The following is a 25,075-nucleotide window of genomic DNA, read 5'->3' as shown; positions in this document are numbered from 1 at the left end:
TTCAAGTGATTCTCCTGCCTCAGCCTCTGGAGTAGCTGGGATTACAGGCATGCACCACCATGCCTGGCTAATTTTGTATTTTTAGTAGAGATGGGGTTTCTCCATGTTGGTCAGGCTGTTCTCAACCTCCCGACCTCAGTTGATCTGCCTGCCTTGGCGTCCCAAAGTGCTGGGATTATAGGCGTGAGCCACCGTGCCCAGCCTAAAATTACTGTTTTATGCCTTTATCTTTTACATCATATGAAAAAATTAATTATAAACCTAAAGTACATTACCACTGACTTTTCTGTTATCTCATTAGTTACCTTCACTCATATTCTTTATTTCTTCTTACCATGTTGAGTTACTGTTCAGTGTTTTATCATTTTTGCTGGAAGAACTCCCTCAGCATTTCATGTCGGGCAGGTCTGCAGGAAATGAACTTCTTTCTGCTTTTGCTTATTTGGAAATATCTTAGGTTCTCCGTATTTTTGGAGGGATTTTTTGCTGCATATAGAATTCTTGGCTGACAGATTTTTTCCCCCCTCTTTCTGTTAGCACTTTAAATGTCGTCCCACTGACTTCTGGCTTCTAATGGTTTCTGATGAAAAATATGCTGGTAATCTAAATGATCTAATGAGGATCCCTTGAACAAGATGAGTCTCTTCTCTCTTGCTGCTTTCAGAATTTCTGCTCTTTTTGAGGTCCACAATGTGTCTTGACATGGATATCTTTGAGTTTATCCTGCTTTTGGAGTTTGTTGAGCTTCTTGGATATGTATATTTATCATCATCATAGTTGGTCCGTTTTTGTTGGTGTGAGTACCGTGATGAACTCATGGATTTAAGCGTATCTGAGGCCGGGCATGGTGGCTCATGCCTGTAATCCCAGTGCTTTGAGAGGCTGCGGCGGGAAGATCAGTTAGGGCTAGGAGTTCAACACTAGCCTGAGCAACATAGGGAGACCTCATCTCTACAAGAAATAAAACAATTAGCTAGGCATGGCGGCACATGCCTGGAGCTCTAGCTTCTCAGGAGGCTGAGGTGGGAGAATCACTTGAGTCCAGAAGTTAAGGTTGCAGTGAGCTGTGATCATGCCATTGCACTCTAGCCTGGGTTGCCAGTGAGACCCTGCCTCTAAAAAACAGAAAAAAACCTCCCAAAAACCACATATTTGATGTGTTTTAATTAATTGCAGTGATTTTTATTCATGTTTAAATTTTCCTGTCTTTGGCCAGTTGGAGCCTATTCATGTTGGCTCTGGAGTCCTTTTAACTCTTCCGTTAGTCTTCAGTAGCTTTCTTGCTATCTACTATAAGCAAGTGTTTGGGCTAATCTTACACATTTCCTGCCTCTGACCTGCAATATACCATTTCTCCAAGGAGCCCTGGTTTCAGTAGATGGGAAATGGTATTTTCCTCTATTGGATTTTAAGTTTCTGCAGTCATATTTTTAACCTTTTTCCTCCTGTAGGTACGAATTTTTTTCCTAGCATTCTGTTCATATTTTGTGGATATCTTTTCTTATCTCTCTGAATATATTATTTTCTTAAGATGTTTTTTCTCCTTAGATAGTTACCATTTCTGCCAACTTGAGTTTTTCATCCCGTTTGTTTTCATCATGAAGATATCTTTCATATCTTTACTCATCTGTCAGGTAGTCCTTGGTTGTCTGTTCATGGTTAAGAATGCATGTCTAAAAGCTGTGTGGACACTCTGAGATGTTGGGGGTCACAGTACACTGTTGATATCACACTTCATTAAGGGATGATCTGGGGGGATGTTTGTTGGGAAATCTCCATTCTTGGGTATCTTTTTATGAAATCATGTTTCCAGAAAGAGCCTTCCAATTTCCTGAATAGGGAGATGTGTGACTTGCGGTTTTAGGTGGAGGTTAGGTCTCAGCACCAGTACTGAGTTGAGTATGTATCAGTTTATTTTCTATCTCAGGTTCAGCTGAAATAAGGGGCTCACCCCTGAACCGTGCCTGATATCTTCCTGTCCAAAGTTGATCTTGTACTTTCTCCACAGGTTAAACTTGTGGATTTATTTGGATGGGAAAGGAAATGTAGGTTTCTAATTGCTTTTCAATAGTTTTCACTGAGTTGTCTATTAGCTGTCTTTTTTTTTTTTTTTTTTTTTTTGGAGACAGAGTCTCGCTCTGTCACCCAGACTGGAGTGCAGTGTCCTGATCTCAGCTCACTGCCACCTCTGCCTCCCAGGTTCAGGTGATTCTTATGCCTCAGCCTCCTGAGTAGCTAAGATTACAGGCACACGCCACCATGCCTGGCTAATTCTTGTATTTTTAGTAGAGATGGGTTTCACCATATTGGCCAGGCTGGTCTCCAACTCCTGACCTAAAGTGATCTGTTTTCCTCAGTCTCCCAAACATTAGCTGCCCTAAGTACATCATCCCCTTTGGGGAAGAGATGCTGCTATTAGGTTGGTGCAAAAGTAATTGCAGTTTTTGCCATTACTTTCAGTGGTTCCTGAACCTGTTGAGTATTCTATTTTGAACTGTTGCCTCATTCCTCTGAAGATTGTTATGTTGATGAAGATACTTCCCACCTTGACAAGTGAATGTTAACTGCAGTTTCATTTGTAATTTGTTCATTTCAAAACTTTGCTTCCTGTGGGTTCACTGTTACCTTTTTCAGGCCTGCTAAGTCAGTTACAACTAATCCATGCTTATCTGCCTTCCCTCTTCCAAAATTTTAGTGCACTTGAATTCTCTGTTGTCTCCCCTTCCTTGTAGGTTTGTCCTTTTTTCTAAAAACACCCTTATTGTAGGTTTAGTTGACCTTTGGATGGGAGCAAAATTTTATGACCATTCAGTTGACTGATTTCTACATATTAATTTGTTATGTAGATACAGTTATTTTACTGTATAAACTCACCGTCTATAATAGTTTTTCAGGTAAATCTTTTGGGTCTTTGGGGTAAAGAATTTTATAATTTGTATATAATATTTTCCCCACTTTCACTTTTTTTTTTTTTTTTTTTTTGAGACGGAGTCTCATTCCGTCACCCAGGATGGGGTGCAGTGGCACAGTCTCGGCTCACTGCAACCTTTGCCTCCCAGGTTCAAGCAGTTCTCCTGCCTCAGCCTCCCGAGTAGCTGGGATTACAGGCGTGCGCCACCATGCCCGGCTAATTTTTGTATTTTTAGTAGAGATAGGGTTTGGCCATGTTGGCTAGGCTGGTCTCAAACTCCTGACCTCAGATGATCTGCCTACCTCGACCTCCTGAAGTGCTGGGATTACAGGCATGAGCCACTGTGCCCGGCCTCACATTTGTATATTTCTTCATTTCTTTTTTATGTAATTGCATTGGCTGTTACTTCTAGAACAGTGCTATATGGTAATAGTAGAAGAATGTTCTTGTCTTTTTTTTTTTTTTTTTTGAGACGGAGTCTCGCTCTGTCACCCAGGCTGGAGTGCAGTGGCCGGATCTCAGCTCACTGCAAGCTCCGCCTCCCGGGTTCACGCCATTCTCCTGCCTCGGCCTCCCAAGTAGCCGGGACTACAGGCGCCCGCCACCTCGCCCGGCTAGTTTTTTGTATTTTTTAGTAGAGACGGGGTTTCACCATGTTAACCAGGATGGTCTCGATTTCCTGACCTCGTGATCCACCCGTTTCGGCCTCCCAAAGTGCTGGGATTACAGGCTTGAGCCACCGCGCCCGGCCAATGTTCTTGTCTTATTCTTGACTTTGCTGATAATGCTTTTAATAATTTTTCCTATAATTCCTTCTTCCTATTTTATTAGGAATTTTTATTCTTTTTTTTTTTTTTCCCTTTTTTGAGATAGAGTCTCGCTGTCTTGCCCAGGCTAGTGTGCAGTGGTGCAATCTTGGCTCACTGCAGCCTCGACCTCCTGGGCTCCAGTGATCCTCCCGCCTCAGTCCCGTAGCTGGGACCACAGGCGTGCATCACTATGCCCATCTAATTTTCCTATTTTTTGTAGAGTTGGGGTTTCTCCCTGTTGCCCAGGCTGGTCTCCAACTGCGGGCTCAAGAGATCTGCCCGCCATGGCCTCCTAAAGTGCTGGGATTACAGGCGTGAGCCGCTGTGCCTGGCCAGGAATTTTTATTCTTAATGTTTTAAATCTGTCATATTAACTCAGAACTATTGTAAGTGCCATGAATATATACTGACTTATAATACTCTCTGCTGTAAAAAAGAGTTCAGCTGAGCTTTCTTTGTAATTCTTTAACGACATTTAGAAAGCATTTAGGTAGGCTTGTAAGGGAGATGATGATGAATATTTTTGTTGAAGCACTTTGAAGAGCTTTCTTTGTGATTTTGTTTTTTGAAGGTTCATCAGCCTTTTTCAGCAAGTACTAATGTTTTCTTGATACAAATATATGAACATTTATATTTTAACTATCACGTTTTCATTGTTTTCTCATGACAACATCAATTCTGTTAATTAATTCTCACTGAATCAAAATAAAGACCAAATAGAACTGAAAGCATTTATGATTTATAATGTGGAGTATCACAAGGCAGCTTAAAAATTAATTGGAAACTTACTGAAATTCCGAGGTACAAGCATCAGTTGTCTGGTAATTGTTTAGGAGTTAGGTAAGTATTTAGGAGTGTGCTAAGTGGTTTTCACATCCAGTTGTATCTTTGAATTAGAAGAAAAGCCATGTGAACCGTTCTTATACCATTTACTGGGGTAAAACGGAAATTCAGATAAGTTATTTGTTTAGTATTAAATAGCTAGTTAGAATTGACTGGAGGTAGAAGAGTGGTGGCTACATGGAGTAGATTTTACCTTGATAACGGAGAAGTGATCAACTTCTAATTGGATTGCCTTTCTTTAAAGGACTAAGTAGATGTTTTCTGGTTGAAACATTGTTTCTGTGATGTATAGAAGTGACTAATATTATTTACAGTCTGATTTTAAAATAGCTGTCATAGTTGAATGGTTATTCTGTTTTCAGAAGTAGATTGCTGCAGGGATCTAACTGTGGTAAAGAAACTTTCTTCTAAGGAGACTGAATTGACACATAGCAGCCACCAGAGGGAACTGTGAAATCAGTTCTAGCTTTTCTGTCCCGGAAGTGGTTTTCTTCTAAGTATGCCAAAACAAAGGAACCAAATAACTTATATATTAAAAGCCTGCACATTTTATAATATCTGTAGATTTGGGCTGAGCTGTTATTTCTGTGAAAATCATTATGTTGATCAGGTACTTCCCTTATGACAAGTGAATGTTAACTACAAGTTCAGCTTCATTGTGTTTTTTGTTGTTGTTGTTGAGACAGGGTTTCACTCTCTTGTGTAGGCTGGAGCGTAGTGGCATCATCTCTGCTTAACAGCAACCTCTGCTTCCCTGGCTCAAGCGATCAGCCTCCGAAGTAGCTGGGACTACAGATGTGCACCACCATGCCCAACTAATTTTTTTTTTTTTTTTTTTTTTTGAGACAGAGTCTTGCTGTTTCCCAGGTTGGAGTGCAGTGGTGAGATCTCGGCTCACTGCAAGCTCTGCCTCCCGGGTTCACGCCATTCTTCTGCCTCAGCCTCCCAAGTAGCTGGGACTACAGACACCCACCACCACGCCCAGCTAATTTTTTTTTTTTTTTGTATTTCTAGTAGAGACGGAGTTTCACCATGTTAGCCAGGATGGTCTCGATCTCCAGACCTCGTGATCCGCCCACCTCGGCCTCCCAAAATGCTGGGATTACAGGCGTAAGCCACTGCGCCCAGCCAGTTTTTGTATTTTTCATAGAGTCAGGATTTCACTCAGTCACCAGGGCTGGTCTCTAACTCCTAGACACAAGTGATCTGCCTGCCTCTGCCTCCTAAAGTACTGGGATTACATGTGTGAGCTACCATGCCCGGCCCCATTCATTTTTTTAAAAATCCCATTGTAGGTTGGTACTTTGGGTTTGCTGTTTCTTTTGAATCTTGTGTATTTTGAATATTGATTTGGTGGTTTTGTTGAATGATTATGTTTTTTTAAAACATAAGAGCTGTGGCCGGGCACAGTGACGCCTGTAATCCCAGCTATTCAGGAGTCTGAGGCAGAAAATTGCTTGAACCCAGGAGACAGAGGTTGCAGTGAGATGAGATCATGCCACTGCACTCCAGCCTGGGTGACAGAGCGAGACTCGGTCTCAAAAAGAAAAAAAAAATTTAGCCAGGAGTGGTGGTGGGCGCCTGTAGTCCCAGCTACTCGGGAGGCTGAGGCACAAGAATTACTTGAACCCGGGAGGCTGAGGTTGCAGTGAACCGAGATTGTGCCACTGCACTCCAGTCTGGGCAACAGAGCGAGAGTCTGTCTCAAAAAAAAAAAATTAAAAAAAAAAAAAAATAAATAAATAAATAAGCCAGGTGTAATGGCATGTACCTGTGATCCCAGGTACTCAGAAGGTTGAGGCAGGCAGGTTGCTTGAGCTTGGGAGTTCAGCTGAGACCAGTCCAGTGCAACATGGCGAAACCCTGTCTCTGCAAAAAAAATACAAAAAAATTAGCCTGGCGTGTGGCGTGTGCCTGAGGTCCCAGTTACTCAGGAGTCTGAGACAGGAGGATCCCTTGAGTCCAGGAGTTGGAGGTTGCAGTGAGCCTAGATCGCACCACTGCACTCCAGCCTAGGCAATAGAGCCAGACTCTTGTCTCCAAAAAAAGAAAAAAAAAAAGAAAGAAAGAAAAAGAAAATGGATAATTCTGTTTAAAAGCTTAACCCAGCATACAGCTATAGTCCTAGCTACACAGACAGGAGAATCACTTGAGCCCAGGAGTCCAGCATGGGCAACATAGAAAGATCGCCATCTCAGAAAAAAACAAACAAAAACAAAAAAAGAGAAGGGTGATTATTTACATTATCCAAAGACCTATAGATTACTACTCCCTAAGATATTATTTCAAAAATTAAAATATAAACATCATTACTCTTAAGACACTTCCTTAATAGGGAGAGCTTCTTTATAGCAAAAATAAGATATACTAAGGAGAAAGTTTCAGGTAAGTCCTTTAGTTACTTTTAAATAAATTTGAAAAACAATTTTTTAAGCATTTCCATTACAGAAAGTTTTAAAAATTGCAATATACTGAATAACATTTTCATTCAAAATTATCATAACTAATTCAATTAAAAATTTTTAAATACAAGTACTGTCATCAGTAATAGCTAAACTTTCTTTTAATGGTTATTGTGGACCAGATATTCATGTCAAACACTATAGCAGCCCCTTAAAGTAAAATCATTTTTCTATCAATTGTATAGATTAAAAAAATATCCTCAGCGGGGCACGCTGGCTCACACCTGTAATCCCAGCACTTTGGGAGGCTGAGGCAGGTGGATCACTTGAGGTCAGGAGTTTGAGACCAATCTGGCCAACATGGTGAAACCCCATCTCTACTAAAAATACAAAAAAATTAGCTGGACATGGTGGCTCATGCTTGTAATCCCAGCTACTTGGGAGGCTGAGGCAGGAAAATTGCTTGAACCTGGGAGGTGAAGGTTGCAGTGGGCTGTGATCGTGCCACTGTACTCCAGCCTCCATCCTGGGCAACAGAGCAAGGCTCCGTCTCAAAAAAAAAAAAAATCCTCAGCAGTTAAGTAAGCTGCTTAAAACCACAGCAAGAAAATGGTAGAGGTCAGGATTTAAATATTCACAACTGTTAAGCAAAATGAAATTAAATATTAAACAATAATGTAAATAAATAATGCAGCTCTTATTTTTTTTCTTGAGACAGAGTCTCGCACCATCGCCCAGGCTGGAGTGCAGTGGTGCAATCTCAGCTCACTGCAGACTCCATCTCCCAGGTTCAAGCAATTCTCCTGCCTCAGCCTCCCAAGTAGCTGGGATTAAAGGCGCCCGCCACCACGCCTGGCTAATTTTTTGATTTTTAGTAGAGATGGGGTTTCACTATTTTGGCCTGGCTGGTCTCAAACTCCTGACCTCGTGATCTGCCCACCTGGGCCTCCCAAAGTGCTGGGATTACAGGCGTGAGCCACTGCACCCGGCCCCCCAGCTGCTTTTTTGTATACATACATACATATATATATATATATATATATATATATATATATATATATATATTTGTAGGAGAGATGGGGTTTTGTCGTGTTGGCCAGGCTGGTCTCGAACTCATAAGCTCAGACAATCTGCCTGCCTCAGCCTCCCAAAGTGCTAGGGTTACAGGCGTGAGCCTCCGTGCCCAGCCTAATTTTTGTATTTTAGTAGAGACGGGGTTTCACTATGTTGCCCAGGCTGGGCTTGAACTCCAGAGCTCAAACAATCCTCTGGCCTCAGCCTCCCAAAGTGTTGGGATTTCAGGCGTGAGCCACCGCACCCAGCCCATTTTCTTTCAAGTAGTTATGAATGTATCTTTTGCCGTTTTCCAGTCACAGCATGTCTCTTATCTGACAGCAGGTAGACACACAGCTCTTACTCTGAGACCAGTGGAGACTGGTTTTGAAATCGAGCTCTGTGTATATAGTGTTTGAGTCCTATACTGTCTTGGGACCTTGGGCAGTTTTAATTAATTTGTGAGCTGCTGTTTTATTATAGGAAAAAATTCTGTTTTTTAACACAAAGGGATTGTCACAGTTATGTGAGAATAAAATAACACCTTGGTATTCTGTAAAATATCGTATGTTTTTGAAAATACTTCATTTCCTTATTTTGTTGAGTGGTGGAAAAGTGCCCGTCTGACACTAGAACTTGGTTTAGTGAGGACACTTAATCGTCAGAGAATAATACAGTATATATAAACTAAAGGGCTAGAGTGCATACTTTGATAATTAAATAATGCTGTTACTTAAAAATAACTTTGATAGTTAAAGTGAACATAATTGGCTTTGGGTTCTGGTCTTTCCGCAGATATTTGGGACATTTGTCTACTCTGTGCTCAAGCATTGTGTTAGGTCTTAGAGATTCAGTGAAAAGACAAGTTACGTCTGGGTGTGGTGGCTCACACCTGTAATCCCAGCACTTTGGGAGGCCGAGGTGGGTGGATCATGAGGTCAAGAGATCGAGACCATCCTGGGCAACATGGTGAAACCCCATCTCTACTAAAAATACAAAAAATTATCTGGACGTGGTGGCGCATGCCTGGGGTCCCAGCTACTCTGGAGGCTGAGGCAGGAGAAGCGCTTGAACCCAGGAGATGGAGGTTGCGGTGAGCCGAGATCGATCGCGCCACTGCATTCCAGCCTGGGTGACAGAGACTCCATCTCAAAAAAAAAAAAAAAAGAAAAGACAAATTATTTAAATGTTTCAATGTTTCATTAAAAAGTTAGTGTACCCTTATTTGATGTCTGTGAAAAGTGCTTATTCTGCATCTCTTTTTGTATCTGCAGATTGCATCTTTGACTAGAGTTTTGCCAACTGTATATCATCATCTGCTACTGACTCCTTTTCCTTCCTTTATTCAGTCAGGTGCTTAGCTGCATGAAACTCTAGATTAAAGCAGAATCCAAAGTGCATCTGGTTGACCACTCACCCTCCCCTACCTAAACTTCTGCCCTTCCTAGCAAACTACTTCTATCAGCATGATGTGATCCTCTCAGGAGTTTTTTTTTTCCCCATGAATTTATGTATAAATATATATACTTCAGGGAAAATATCGTATATATAGGTTTTTGGGATATGCATAACATCACAGTAGTAATTTTCTTTATGTTCTATAACTTTTTAAAATTTTTGTGTGTACATTGTAGGTGTTTTTGTAGGTACATTGTAGGTATATGTATGAGTTACATGAGATTGTTTTTGTTTTTGTTTTGTTTTGTTTTTGAGACAGAGTCTCACCCCATCTATTACCCAGGCTGGAGTGCAGTGGTACAGTCTCAGCTCTCTGCAACCTCCACCTCCTAGGTTCAAGCGATTTTCATGCCTCAGCCTCCTGAGTAGCTGGAATTACAGGTGCACGCTACCATGCCCAGCTAATATTTGTATTTTTAGTAGAGATGGGGTTTCACCATGTTGGCCAGACTGGTCTCTAACTCCAGACCTCAGGTGATCCGCCTGCCTCAGCCTCTGCCCGCTACATGAAATGTTTTGATACAGGCATGCATTGTGTGATAATCACATGGAGAATGGAGTATCCCTTCAACTATTTATCCTTTGTGTTGCAAATAATCCAGTTATACTCTTAGTTATTTTAAAATGCACAATTAGATTATTATTGACTATGGTCACCCTGTTGTGCTATCAAATAATAGGTCTTGTTCTATTTTTTTGTGCCCGTTAACCTCCCACCTCACCACTACCCTTCTGAGCCTTTGCTAAGCATCCTTCTTCTTTATCTCCATGAGTGTTCTGTAACTTTTTAAAGTCATCAGTATACCTTGTAGATTTTTTTCACCCTTTTTTCAGCCACTGTCATCTCTCACTTGGACCATTTCAATGGCCATCTAGTTTGTTTCTTGGCTTCCAGTTTTTGTCTCTTGTTCCCACATAGCAGCCGCAGTGATCTATTTAAAACCTGAGATTGTATCACCTCTTTGCTGAAAACATGGCAGTGTTTCCTGTTCCAGTAAAATCCAAACTTTCACCTTTAGTTAGAATTAATGCTTTCTAAGCTTAGGCAGGGCTGTTTACCTGTTTTGATTACTGATTTTTCCCTTGTGCCTTGAAAGTATCTTGTGCATACTAGGTGCTCTGTAAATCTGTTAAATGTAATTAATGTACTAGCTAGTTGGCCTTGATGTGGTGTTCTCTGCCTGTTTATCTCATTTTATCCTCCTCTTTGCTTCCTACTTTGATCTGCCACATTGGCTTTATTCTGCAGCTTGGATTGGCCAACTTCATTCCCTCTAGGCTTTGCAGAAGCTGTTTTCTTTGCCTGGAATATCCCGTCCCCAGTTTTCTCACAGCTGAATCTTATCATTTCATATTTCAGTGTAAATGTCACTTGCTTAAAGAGATGTTCTCTGATCACCAAACTAGTTATCTCTTCACTTTCTGTTATTCTGTTTAAAAATTTTTAAATTTAGTTTTTTAAAAAAGTGATAAATCACGTGATCCAAAATTAAGAAAATGCTACAAGATGTACACTGAAAAATGCCTCTAACACTGTCATCTGTAAATCAAAGCAATACACATTAGTCTCTTTTTTATCCTTGCAGAGGCTTTTAAATGAAGTGTTTTTAAACCAGTCTTTTTTTTTTTTTTGAGACGGAGTCTCGCTCTGTCACCCAGGCTGGAGTGCAGTGGCCGGATCTCAGCTCACTGCAAGCTCCGCCTCCCGGGTTCCCGCCATTCTCCTGCCTCAGCCTCCCGAGTAGCTGGGACTACAGGCGCCCGCCACCTCGCCCGGCTAAGTTTTTTTTGTATTTTTTAGTAGAGACGGGGTTTCACTGTGTTAGCCAGGATGGTCTCGATCTGACCTCGTAATCCGCCCGTCTCGGCCTCCCAAAGTGCTGGGATTACAGGCTTGAGCCACCGCGCCCGGCCAAACCAGTCTTTAAGAACTATTTAGCCAGTATCTCCTCATCTTTTCAGATAATACACTATGAAAATTAGACCAAACCACTGTATATAAGCCACTTCAACTTCCTATTCATCCTGTCTACAAATTAATCTGTAGTCTATACTTACCCTTCAGTTTTTCCTTTTCTAGTTGGTTCCCCTTGCATTTCGCCCCCCAAGTTTGATCTGTGAGATCAAAGTGGTTCTTGTTCAGAATTAGTGATATTACCACCTGATGATCTATCTCATCTCCATTTGCTCAGTAACTTTGTTCTAGAAATTTTCTCTCTCTCTGTCTCTCTCTCTCTCTGTGTGTGTGTATGTGTTTTCTTTTGAGACAGAGTTTGCTCTGTTGCCCAGGCTGGAATATAGTGGCACAATCATAGCTCACTGCAACCTCGAACTCCTTGGCTCAAGTGATCCTCCTGCCTCAGCCTCCTAAGTAGCCAGGACTATAGATGTGCACCACCATGACTGGCTGATTTTTAAATTTTAGTATTTAGTAGATTTGAGGTCTTGTTATGTTGCTCAGGCTGGTCTCGAATTCCTGGGCTCAAGCAGTCCTCCCACCTCAGCCTCCCAAAATGCTAGGATTACAGATATGAGCCATTGTGTCTGGCCTGAGGTTATCTTCTTAACTCTGCTATTTTCTTTGGCTTCAGCACAGCATGGCGTATAGGAGGTGCTTAGAAAATATTAGTTGAATATAGCACAATGATGAGTTTTGAACTCTTGAGTTTTAGAGACTTGGGTATTCAACCTAGCTATGTGACTTGGGCAAGAGAGTTAGCATCTGTAAGCCAGAATTTTCTTTTCTTTTCTTTTTCTTTTTTTCCATTTTGAGACAGGGTCTCACTCTGTAGCCCAGGCTGGAACGCAGTGGCGCAGTCATGGCTGGCTTCAGCCTCAAACTCCCGGCCTCAGATGATTCTCCTCTTCAGCCTCCTGAGTGGTTGGGACTACAGGCACGTGCCACCATTCCTGGCTAATTTTTGTATTTTTTGTAGAGATGGGGTTTCGTCATGTTGCGCAGGCTGGTCTCAAACTCCTGGGCTCAAGCGATCTGCCCACCTCAGCCTCCCAGTGGTCACACTGCCTTCTCTTTCACCTGTAGTCTCCCTCTGCATGTCTTTTATAAGGGTACTTGTGAGTGCATTTGTGACCCACCCAGGTAATCCCATATAATCTCACTTGAAAATCCTTAACATTAATCATATCTGCAAAGTCCCTTTTTCCATGTAAGACAACATTTATAGGTTCCAGGGATGGGGACCTGATACCTTTGGTGACCTTTATGCAGCCTGTTACTGGGATATAAAGCACACAGCATGGTACCTGGCAACAAAAGAATTTATGCTTTCTGGATAGGGTCAAGAAAGATTAAAATTTTCAGAAAGATTTAATTGTACAATTAATGGAAGCCAGAGAATATGAGAAAAGTGGGTTAAAAAAAGATAAGATGGCCAGGCACAATGGCCCATGCCTGTAATCCCAGCACTTTGGGAGGCTGAGGCCAAGGTCAGGGGATCTCTTGAGCCTAGGAATTTTGAGACCAGCCTGGGTAACATAATGAGACTTCATCTGTACCAAAAAACATTTAAAAAAATTAGCCAGGTGTGGTGGCAATGGCCCGTAGTCCCAGCTAGTTGGAGGTGGGAGGATCGCCTTAACCTGGGATGTCGAGGCTGTAGTGAGCCGTGATCACAACACTGCACTCCCGCCTGGGTGACAGAACGAGACCCTGTCCTTCCCCACTCCCCAAAAAAGATGAGGTAAGGGAAAGGATTATAGCATGTGACTTTGTATGATACAGTGAGTAAATGGGATAAGTGTATAATGAAGTAATTATTTTTTGTCAAATTTTGATTTTTTTTTTTTTCCTGTTCAGATGTTTGGGAGGATTTATCTATATTTTTAGTGTTAAAGTTTATGGAGTAAATAATGTACCCCTGAAAGGAGGTGGTGGTGGTGGTGGTAGGAATATATTGCATATGATTACCATGAATATATTGCATATGATTCATTATCCAATAAAAATTGGATAATTGCCTTCCTTGTTATCCTGCAAAAGTTAACATGTGAACTATATGAAATGATTAATGAATGAGATCACAGAATGGATATCACATAATTTCCTGAATGTTAGATAAGAATCACTTCATTTAGAATAAAAATAAAATGAAAGTACCCTTTAAATCAGTGGTTTCAGTTAGAGTAACATAAAAAGTCATACTGACGTTTTAATTCTTATTTCTATCTTCCTAACAGGCTCTTTGGCATGGACACAAGTTCAGTGGGAGGATTAGAATTGACTGATCAGACTCCTGTTTTATTAGGGAGTACGGCCATGGCAACCAGTCTCACGAATGTAGGAAACTCATTTAGTGGTCCAGCTAATCCTTTAGTGTCTAGATCTAATAAGTTTCAGAACTCGTCAGTGGAAGATGATGATGATGTTGTTTTTATCGAACCTGTACAACCTCCCCCACCTTCTGTACCAGTGGTAGCTGATCAAAGAACCATAACATTTACATCATCAAAAAATGAAGAACTACAAGGAAATGATTCCAAAATTACTCCTTCCTCAAAAGAGTTGGCATCTCAGAAGGGAAGTGTAAGTGAGACAATTGTCATTGATGATGAAGAGGACATGGAAACAAATCAAGGGCAAGAGAAAAATTCCTCTAATTTTATTGAACGAAGACCTCCTGAGACTAAAAACAGAACCAATGATGTGGATTTCTCCACTTCCAGTTTTTCAAGAAGTAAGGTAAATGCAGGAATGGGTAATAGTGGTATCACCACAGAACCAGACTCTGAAATTCAGATTGCTAATGTTACAACTTTAGAAACAGGTGTAAGCTCTGTGAATGATGGCCAATTAGAAAATACTGACGGGCGAGATATGAACTTAATGATTACACATGTAACATCACTGCAGAATACCAACTTGGGAGATGTCTCTAACGGACTGCAGTCAAGTAATTTTGGTGTTAATATACAAACGTACACCCCATCTTTAACTTCACAGACCAAGACTGGAGTAGGACCTTTTAATCCTGGTAGAATGAATGTGGCAGGAGACGTATTTCAGAATGGAGAATCTGCAACTCATCATAATCCTGGTAAGCAGTAAGAGAAACTCTACTTCATGTAAATAAATTTAAACCCTGACTGCTGCTTTTTTCATTGTAGGAACTGGTATTACCTTGTTTAGTTTTATCATGTGAAATATGTTAATTATATTGAATTTTATCTTAAGTTTGGAATTGTAATAAGAATTGTAAAACCGTGTATAGTGTTTTTCTGTGGATTACTAGAAAGTTAATCATAAAGTAATTTTATATTTAAAGGATTTAAGAAAAAAATACTCTTTACATTCATCACCAAAGTCTGATAATTTGGCCAGGCACGGTGGCTCATGCCTGTAATCCCAGTACTTTGGGAGGCCAAGGTGGGTGGATTGTTTGAGCCCAGCAGTTCGAGACCAGTCTAGGCAACATAGTGAGGCGCCATCTCTAAATTTAAAAAGCAAAACAAACAAAAGAATGAAGTGTGATAATTTAATTTCTTGTTTTTCATGTGTTACTTTTTGCTAATAGAATTTTTGCTAGTGTTTTAATATATAAATTAGAGAACCAGTAGATTAATATAATAGTACACTTAAAGAACAGTGTAATATGGTACAGTAGTTGCATTTAGATTTTTTTTTGAGATGGAGTCTTGCTCTGTCAACCAGGCTGGAGTGCAGTGACGCGATCTTGGCTCACTGCAATCTCCGCCTCCTGTCAAGCCATTCTCCTGCCTCAGCCGCCCAAGTAGCTGGGATTACAGGCGTCCACCACTACACATGGCTAATTTTTGTGTTTTGTATGGGGTTTTACCATGTTGGCCAGACCAGGCTGGTCTCAAACTCCTGACCTCAGGTGATCTGCCTGCCTCAGCCTCCCAAAGTGCTGGGATTAACAGGTGTGAGCCACTGCACCCGGCTGCATTTAGATTTATTTCTACTTTCCCTGTGCTTATTTAATTTAATTAATTAGTTAATTTTTTGGGACAGGGTCTCTCTCTGTTGCCCAGAGTGGAGTACAGTGGCACAATCTCAGCTCACTGCAACCTCGACCTCTTGAGCTCAGGTGATCCTCCCACCACAGCCTCCAGAGTAGCTGGGACCACAGGCATGAGCCACCATGCCTGGCTAATTAAAAAAAAAAAATTATTTGTAGAGACGGAGTCTCACTATGTTGTCCAGGCTGGTCTTACACTCCTGGGCTCAAACAGTCCTTCTGCCTTGGCCTCTTAAAGTGCTGGGATTCTAGGTATGAGCCACCATGCCCAGCCATTTTATTTTTTATAAAGAGTTGGCTAAGATTTTCTTTTATTTTTCTCGCGTTTGAAGAAAGCCAAACATATATCATGCTTTTTTTTTCTTTTCTAAAACTAAAGTTATGATTGACATGCAAAAGTCTGTATATATTTAATGTATACAACTCGATGCTGTGTTTATTTTTGACCACGTATCTTTAGCTTTTAGTTAGCATTTTACTACTTAAAAATTTTAAAAATTATTTTTATTTTTCAACGGCATAAATAAGCAATACTTTTTTTTCTTATTTATTTATTTATTGACAGAGTCTTGCTCTATCACGCAGGCTGGAATGCAGTGGTGCAGTCTCAGCTGACTGCACCTCCGCCTCCCTAGTAGCTGGAATTATAAATGTGTGCCACCACGCCCAGCTAATTTTTGTATTTTTAGTAGAGACGGGGTTTCACCATGTTGGCCAGGTTGGTCTCAAACTCCTGGCCTCAAGTGATCCCATCTGCCTCGGCCTCTCAAAGTTCTGGGATTACAGGTGTGAGCCACTGCACCTAGCCCCCCACCTTTTTTTTTTTTTTGAAGGTTGATAAATTTCTTGACTATTTGAAATTGTTTTCTGTGAGCAGCCTTGTTCTGTGAAAACTTTAAAATATGGAAGTGATAAGAACTCTGTGCCAGCCTGGGCAACATGGTGAAAAAATACAAAATACCTAAAATATGAAAGTTAGCTAGGTATGGTGGTGCACACCTGTGGTCCCAGCTACTTGGGAGGCTGAGGTGGGAGGATCCCTTGAGCCCCATAGGCAGAGGTTGCAATGAATCAAGATTGCACCACTGTACTCCAGCCTGGGTGACAAAGTAAGACCCCATCTCAAAAACAAAACGAACTCTGACTTTTTTGTGACATGGCTGTGGATGTCTCTCTTTAACCTCTCCCCGAATTCCTCTGTGTGTGTATATCTATCTGCTTTTCTCTCTCACATACTTCTCTCTGTGTCTGACTCATTCTGTCATCATTTTAGGCCTTATCCTAGGGATTGTGGAGAATAACGTGAAGTAATTAAAATCTAGGCAGTGTAGGATGCTCTATGAATTGCTAGTTATTTTTCTTATTTGTGGAGTAATGTCTGATTATTGAAGACTGCTTGGAAAATCTATGATTAAAAACAAGAGCTGGTGCCAAGCATGGTGGCTCATGCCTGTCATTCCAGCACTTTGGGAGACCAAGGCAAGAGGATCACTTGAGCTCAGGCGTTTCAGACCAGCCTCTGGGCAATAGAGCAAGACCTTATCTCTACTAAAGATGAAAAAAAATTGCCAGGGCTGGTTGCAGTGGCTCAAGCCTGTAATCCCAGCATTTTGGGAGGCCAAGGTGGATGGATCATCTGAGGTCAGGAGTTCGAGACCAGCCTGGCCAACATGGCCAAACCCCATCTCAACTAAAATACAAAAATTCGTCGGGCATGGTGGTGCATGCCAGCTGCTCGGGAGGCTGAGGCACGATAATTTGTTGAACCTCGGAGGTGGAGGTTGCAGTGAGCAGAGATTGCGCCACTGCACTCCAGCCTGGGCACAGAGTAAAACTCTGTCTCAAAACAAAAACAAAAACAAAATAAAACAACCCCCCAAAACTAGCCAGGCATGGTGGTGTACACCTGTAGCCTCAGCTACTTGGGAGGCTGAAGCTGGAAGGTCGTTTTAAGTCTGGGAGATCAAGGCTGCAGTGAGCTCTGATTGTGCCACTACACTCTAGCCCAGGCAGCAGAGTGAGACATTGTCTGAAAAAAATAAAGAGAGCTGAGCATGATGGTGTGAGGTGTGGAGCTGTTGAGATGGGAGGATCCCTTGAGGCCGGGAGTTGGAGATTGTAGTGCTCTGTGCTGGTGCCTGTCAATAGCCAGCACACTCCAACCTGCACAACACAGTGAGACCCGATCATAGTCCTCCTCCTGAGTAAAGATAGCCACTATCAATACTTTGGGTGGTTGTCTTTTAGTCTTTTTTGTATTTTGTTAACCTAGTGGAAATGCAGATCTGTGTAGTTTTGTTTTGTTTTTTCCTCCACTGCATTTTCTCATACCATTAACTATATAAGTTTTAATGGCTGCGCAGTGGGTATTGATGTAACATTCCCATATTTGGCTTTTACACTGTTCCCCATATTTTGCTGTTGTAGGTCTATGATGAAATATTTCTTCACATTCTTATTTCCTTAGAGTATATTCCTATAAGTGAAGTTACTGGGCTAAATGATATGATTACTCCCATGCCCCTAACGATTTTTGGTTTAAAAATACATACCTGGTATATAGTGGTGTTAGAATAAATATGTTCTTTTTTACTCAGTTTTGAAATTTCTTATTACTTCTAAAACCCCTTATAGGCAGGTAGAAGAGTGTGTGTGTGTGTGTGTGTGTGTGTGTTGGGTGGGGGTGTACGTGTGAGTTTGTATGAGCATTTTTAACTTACAGAAATATATTGTCATAATGCTTTTTAGAAAGCTCTTAGCAATTTATACTGCCATGAACTGTATGTTAGTCTTTCATTATAACCTTGCTGCTTAAATAGTGCTCAAATTAGTTTTAAAATAGCTATTTTTTCTTTCTTATATGTAAAAATATGAAGAAAATAACATTAAGTCTTACCACTGAGAATCAATTAATTAATGGTACATATAATTCTAACCTGAGATCATAGCATAGGTACAGTTTTGCAACCATTCCTGCCACTCCTTTTAATACCTGGCAGTAGATCTTGAAATTTTGTTCATGTCAACATATGCGTGTGAAATTTGTCTATTTTGTATTTAGCTCGGTTCCAGTTTTTCCTACTTAGATAATTATTTTTTAAGAATATTCTTGTGTATACATCTTGGGATACTTATTTCTTTAGGAATATTGCTGGATCAAAGAGACCATATCATAAGAATTGTGTTCCTGTCTACTCAAACTCTGTAAACTAGTCATCAGAAAAACTGTACACAGAGAAATATGAATTGGGTCTTGCATTTATATGCTGATTTTATTTGTAATAGAGAATAATGGATGCTATAAAATCTTGGCTATTTATATTGGTTCTTGTACTAATTGTTAATTGGGAAAATTTACCAGCTATCCTTTCATGAAATCCCTTGTATGAAATTGAAGGTTTAGACAAAATGATTAGGCCTTTTCTATTCCTAAAATTTTTTTTTTATGTTGGAGGAAATAAAAATGTAAAACTAGGGCAAATGTAAATTGAAAATACAGAAGCGCTATTTATTTCAGTGTCAAGGCAATAGATGCCCTTAAGTTTTGATAGGCTCCTTTAACTATGTATTCAAGTGGCAAGCCTAGAAAATAGAACGCCCTGAGGAGCCTGTACTTGTGTGGGCAAGAACTGCTTCTTTTAGATCTGTTCAAGCATAATTTTTGATTGGAGACCTTTTTTCCTTTCATAAGATGGAATTACCAGTCCTTCTAGTGATTTTCTTTCTCGTTGATAAGATTTTTACCCATTTATTAAAACTGGTCAGTTACTGTGATGATAGCCAAATAGCAGAATTCCAGAATGCACTCTTTATTCTAATAAGTTTGGTGTGTTTTTGTTTTTGTTTTTCAAACTAAGGGGTATTAATACAGTCAGGTAAAATCTGAATAGCCCCTTGAAACCATTAGGTTGATGGAATGGGTCAGAACCAAAAAATCATCCTTTTTAAAGTTTTGGTAGGAAAGAAGTTTTCCCAAGCTCTGGTTACATTTTGTACTGCAAGGAAAGTAATTTTTTTCCTGTGGAAGGGCAGCTTTTGTGTATGGAAGTTCAAAATACAGGAGAAACTAGAAAGGAAAAAGAAATTTATGAGAGACCAAAGTAGTAGAAATTGGAAGTGATAACCTGAAACGTTTCAAAATGAAGATAGGTTATGGTATTGGTAGCGCCATGAGAGGCCTGCAGAACAGGAACTAGTGCAGCAAACTGGAGACTTCCTACTAAGCACTAAAGAAGCTTAGCATGAGAGAGAAAAGATGTCCTCTACCATTAATAGTTACCACACCTCAGTACTGTGCTGTGCTGAACCTTTGCAGTGGTAGAGGAATTTGACATTGGATTAGTCAGTACAGGCATACCTCATTTTATAGTGCTTTCTTTATTGCACTTCACAGATAATTGCACTTTACACAAATTGAAGGTTTGTGGCAACATTGAGCCGAGTAAGGCTTTTGGCGCCACACTTCCAACATCATGTGGTCACTTCGTGTCTCTGTTTCACATTTTGGTAATTCTCACAATACTTCAGACCTGTTCATTATTGTTATCCCTGTTACGGTGATCTGTGATCAGTGATCTTTGATGTTACTATTGTAATTGTTTTGGATGCCACAAACCGTACCCATATGAGAGTGAACCTGTTTGATAACTGTTGTGTGTGTTCTAACTCTCCTTCTCCTTGGACCTCCCTATTCCTTGAGACACAGCAATATTTAAATTAGGTCAATTAATAACCCTATAGTGGTTGCTAAGTGTTCAAGTGAAAGAAAGAACCTCACATCTCTTGCTTTAAATCAAAAGTTAGAACTGATTAGGCTTAGTGAGGAATGCATGTTGAAAAGCCTAGAAAGGCTGAGAGCTAGGCCTCTTGCACCAAACAGCCAAATTGTGAATGCAAAGGAAAAGTTCTTGAAGGAAATTAAAAGTGCTACTCCAATGAACACAGGAATGATAAGAAAGTGAAACAGCCTTTTTTTTTTTTTTTTTTTTGAGACAGAGTCTCACTGTCTCACCCAGTCTGGAGTACAGTAGCTCGAACTTGGCTCACTGCCTCACAGGCTCAAGAGATCCTTCCACCTCAGCCTCCCAAGTAGCTAGGGCCATGAGAATGTGCTACCATGCCTGGTTAATTTTTAAAAAATATTTTTCTGTGGAGACAGGGTTTCACTATGTTGCCCAGGCTGAACTGCTGAAGCGATCCACCTGCCTCACACCCTGAAAGTGCTGGGATTACAAGTGTGAGCCACCGTGCCTGGCCACAAAACAGCCTTATTGCTGATGTGGAGAAAGTTTAAGTGGTCTGGATAGAAGATCAAACCAACTACAACATTCCCTTAAGCCAAAGCCCAATCCAGAGTTAGGCCCTAACTCTTTTTCGGTTTTATGAGAACTGAGAGAGAGAAGGAAATAGAAGAAAAGTTTGAAGCTAGTAAAGGTTGGTTCATGAGGTTTAAGGAAATAAGCCATCTCCATAACATAAACGTGCAAGCTGAAGCTGCAAATGCTGATGGAGAAGTTGCAGTAAGTTCTCCAGAAGATCTAAGATAATTGATGTAGGTGGCAACATGAAACAGCGGACAAAACAGCTGGCTGGCTCTCCTGTTAATATAGTTAATACAGTTAGTGACTGCAAGGTGAAGCCAGTGCTCATTTACTATTCTGAAAATCGTAGGGTGCTTAAGAATCATGATAAATGTACTCTGCCTGTACTTTATCAGTGGAACAGCAAAGCCCAGATGACAGCACATGTGTTTACAGCATGGTTTACCGGATAGTTTAGTGTTGAGACCTTCTGCTCAGCAGAAATGATTCCTTTTACAATGTTACTGCCCAGTACACCTGGTCATCCAAGAGCTCTGATGGAGATGTACAAGGAGATGGGTGTTGTTTTCATACCTGCTACCACAGTATTCATTCTGCAGCCTGTGGATCAAGGAGTCATTTTGACTTTTAAGTCTTACTATTTGAGAAATACATTTCGTAAGGCTATAACTGCCGTAGATAGTGATTCCTCTGATCGATCTAGGCAAAGTAAATTAAAAGCCTTCTGGAAAGGATTCGCCATTCTCAATGCCCTTATGAACATTTGTAATTCATGGGAGGAGGTCAAAACAGCATTATTAACCAGAGTTTGGAAGAAGCTGATTTCAGCCCTCATGAGTGATGGTGAAGGGTTCAAGACATTAGTGGAGGAAGTAATTGTAGATGTGGTGGAAATAGCATGAGAACTAGAATTTGTAGTGGAAGCTGAATGAGGCCGGGCATGGAGGCTCATGCCTATAATCCCAGCACTTTGGGAGACTGAGGCAGATGGATCAGTTGAGGCCAGGAGTTCAAGACCAGCCTGGCCAACATGGTGACACCCTGCCTTTACTAAAAACACAAAAATTAGCTAGGTGTGGTGGCGCACACCTGTAATCCCAGCTGCGTGGGAGGCTGAGGCACGAGAATTGCTTGATCCCAGGAGGTGGAGGTTGCAGTGGGCCAAGACTGCACCATTACACTCCATCCTGGACTAGAGAGAGAGACTATCTCAAAAGAAAAAAAAAAAAAAAAAGTAGATCCTGAAGATGAGATTGAATTGCTGCAATCTCGTGATAAAACTTGCACAGATGAGGAGTTGCTTTTTATGGTTGAGCAAAATAGAATGGTTTCTTGAGATGAATCTGTTCCTGGTGAAGATACTGTGAATGTTGTTGAAATGACAACAAAGGATTTAGATTATCACATAAACTTAGTTGATAAAGCAGTTGCAGGGTTTCAGAAGATTGACTCTGATTTTGAAAGAGGCTCTAGTGTGGGTAAACTGCTGTCAAACAGCAGAAGAGTTCATTGATGGGGTACAGATCATTGTCTTATTTTAAGAAATTGCCACAGCCAGCAGCCAACCACCATCACGATCAGTCAGCAGCTGTCAACATTGAGGCAGGGCCCTCCACCAGCAGAACGATTACAGCTTGATGAAAGCTCACATGATTAGTTTTTTTTTTTTTAGCAATAAAGTATTTTTAAATTAAGATATGTAGATTTTTAAAAGATATAATACTATTGCACGCTTGATAGACTACATTATAGTGTAAACATAACATTTTTTGTGAAACCAAAAAAATTCCCGTGTCTTGCTTTATTGCAATATTAGCTTTATTGCAGTGATCTGGAACTGAACCAGAAATATTTCTGAGATATGCCTGTACACATTGGTTTAATTCCATCATTTCTATGTAATACTCTTTCTATGAGATTATGTGTTATATTTAAAGGCCGTGAAACTAAACATATATATGGAAAAGCTGTTCTTAAAAACATGTCTTGGAAATAATTATAAACTTTATTAGATTTGCGTTACATTTGTCAAGGTTCTTGTTAGGATTTTACTATTCTTTAATGTTGAAATATGTGTTCCTTGCCTAAAGTAATATTTTATAAATATGTGAATACTTCCTGCTTAATAACTAGTGACTTTTTTTAATACTTCCTATATCCCAGTTATTATGCTTTATTATATGTCTTACCTCATTTAATGTTTACTGTTAGCATGAGGTTGAAACCATTTCAAGCGCCCTAAAGAGTAAGGCACAATTTAAATGGCTTCCTAATCTTGTAAGCGATGGAGCTGGAATGTGAACCATTCTTTTTTCTTTTAACTAATTTTTAAAAATTTGACAAAACTTGTGTATTTATTGTGTATAACATGTTGCTTTGAAGAGGATACACATTGTGGGAATGGCTAGATTGAGCTGTGTGTTACCCGACGTACCATTTTTTTGTGCTGAGAACACTTAAAATCTAATGTTAACTATTTTATTTTATTTTATTTATTTATTTCTTTTTTTTTGAGACGGAGTCTCGCTCTGTCACCCAGGCTGGAGTGCTGTGGCCGGATCTCAGCTCACTGCAAGCTCTGCCTCCCGGGTTTAAGCCATTCTCCTGCCTCAGCCTCCCGAGTAGCTGGGACTACAGGCGCCCACCACCTCGCCCGGCTAGTTTTTTGTATTTTTAGTAGAGACGGGGTTTCACCATGTTAGCCAGGATGGTCTCGATCTCCTGACCTCGTGATCCACCCGTCTCGGCCTCCCAAGGTGCTGGGATTACAGGCTTGAGCCACCGCGCCCGGCCTAATGTTAACTATTTTAAAGAATATAGTGCATTGTTACTGTGACATTCTTACTCCAAAACTTGTGCTATAAACCTCTCTGCTATGTTGCTGTTCCATTAACATCTTAAAATTGTACAAAATGGGAAGTTAATATTTCTCTGATATAAATTTTAATATGTATGAACAAACACTTGTTTCATTACTCTTTCTTGTGCGTTTTGTTTTTAAGATTCTTGGATCTCCCAGTCAGCTTCATTTCCCCGTAATCAGAAACAACCAGGAGTGGACTCTTTATCACCAGTGGCCTCACTTCCTAAACAGATTTTCCAGCCTTCTGCGCAACAGCAGCCTACTAAACCAGTTAAAGTCACGTGTGCGAACTGCAAAAAACCTTTACAGAAGGGCCAGACGGCTTATCAACGGAAAGGATCAGCTCACCTCTTTTGTTCTACCACCTGCCTTTCTTCCTTCTCCCACAAGCCTGCTCCAAAGAAACTCTGTGTTATGTGTAAAAAGTAAGGTTTACCTTTCAGCACAATTCCATGTAGTTGAATTGTGGTGGTGTAAAATTTTAAGAAAAGTGAAACAGATTTGTAATACCTTTGGAAACTTTCCTGTCAAATCCAGGTGGCCTGTGGATAAAAGGCTTCCTGTTTGGATAGGCATTGCAGTTGATTTAGATAGGTCCTTATAATTAATTTTGTCTGTAATCTCCATTGGACTCCTTGATTTTGTAACAATGTATACTTATTTACATGATTAATGAGAAGAAATTAGTTGTTATAGCCAAATAAAAATGCTAAGCAGTTTATGCGTGATTCTGTATTAAAATTGGTTAAATTTTATACTATCTTCAGATCAAGATTATAAAATTGGCAAGTCTTTGGATTTTATATGTGTGTGTTTTGAACATTAAGTCATTAGAAATAGTATTTCAAGAGTCAGGTACCAATTTTTAGCCAGCCTTGGAAAGACAGGATCCTCTCTCCTGCTGTTTTTTCTGTTTTCTTTTTCTTTTCTTTTTTTAGGCAGAGTCTCACTCTAGCCCAGGCTGGAGTGCAGCGGTGCGATCTCAGCTCACTGCAGCCTCCACCTCCCGGGTCCTCCACCTCTTGGGTTCAAACGATTATGCTGCCTCAGCCTCCCAAGTAGCTGGGATTATAGACTTTCGCCACCATGCCCAGCTAATTTTTGTATTTTTAGTAGAGACGAGGTTTCACCATGTTGTCCAGACTGGTCTTGAACTCCTGACCTCAGGTGATCTGCCCACCTCAACCTCCCAAAGTGCTGGGATACAGGCGTGAACCTCCATGCCCAGCCCTCGTCTGCTGTTGTTTTTTGGTCTGGCTTCACTGGTTAAAAATAGCTGGAATATGTTCTATTACATGCAAGGTAAAGCGTGGTGGCGTTTCTGCACCATATCTTGGAGAAGCTCAGTTCTGTGAAGCTATATTTAGATCTTGAATTTTACAAAGGGCTTAGTGCTCTGTACATGTTTAATAAATTCAA

At 40.5% G+C, this 25,075-nt stretch overlaps 1 protein-coding gene across 10 annotated transcripts in view; it reads left to right on the top strand.

Moving 5' to 3' along the window:
* Positions 1–25,075, top strand: part of ZMYM2 (zinc finger MYM-type containing 2) — a 131,712-nt gene that overhangs the window by 20,907 nt on the left and 85,730 nt on the right. For 9 of the 10 annotated variants that reach the window (XR_003116473.1, XM_025364193.1, XM_025364191.1 and 6 more), the window contains 2 exons: positions 13,674–14,530; positions 23,796–24,081. Coding sequence is in view for 9 of the 10 variants with exons in the window: in XM_025364193.1 (XP_025219978.1) it covers positions 13,684–14,530; positions 23,796–24,081 (1,133 nt within the window). In the remaining variant the exon portion in view is untranslated. The remainder of the gene's footprint in view (positions 1–13,673; positions 14,531–23,795; positions 24,082–25,075) is intronic. The other variant, XM_025364185.1, reaches the window with a different exon arrangement.

The sequence above is a fragment of the Theropithecus gelada genome, chromosome 17 (assembly GCF_003255815.1).
Source record: "Theropithecus gelada isolate Dixy chromosome 17, Tgel_1.0, whole genome shotgun sequence".
NCBI lineage: Eukaryota > Metazoa > Chordata > Mammalia > Primates > Cercopithecidae > Theropithecus > Theropithecus gelada.
The sequence above is the reverse complement of the archived record's forward strand: the minus strand, read 5'-3'. Positions and strand labels throughout refer to the sequence as shown.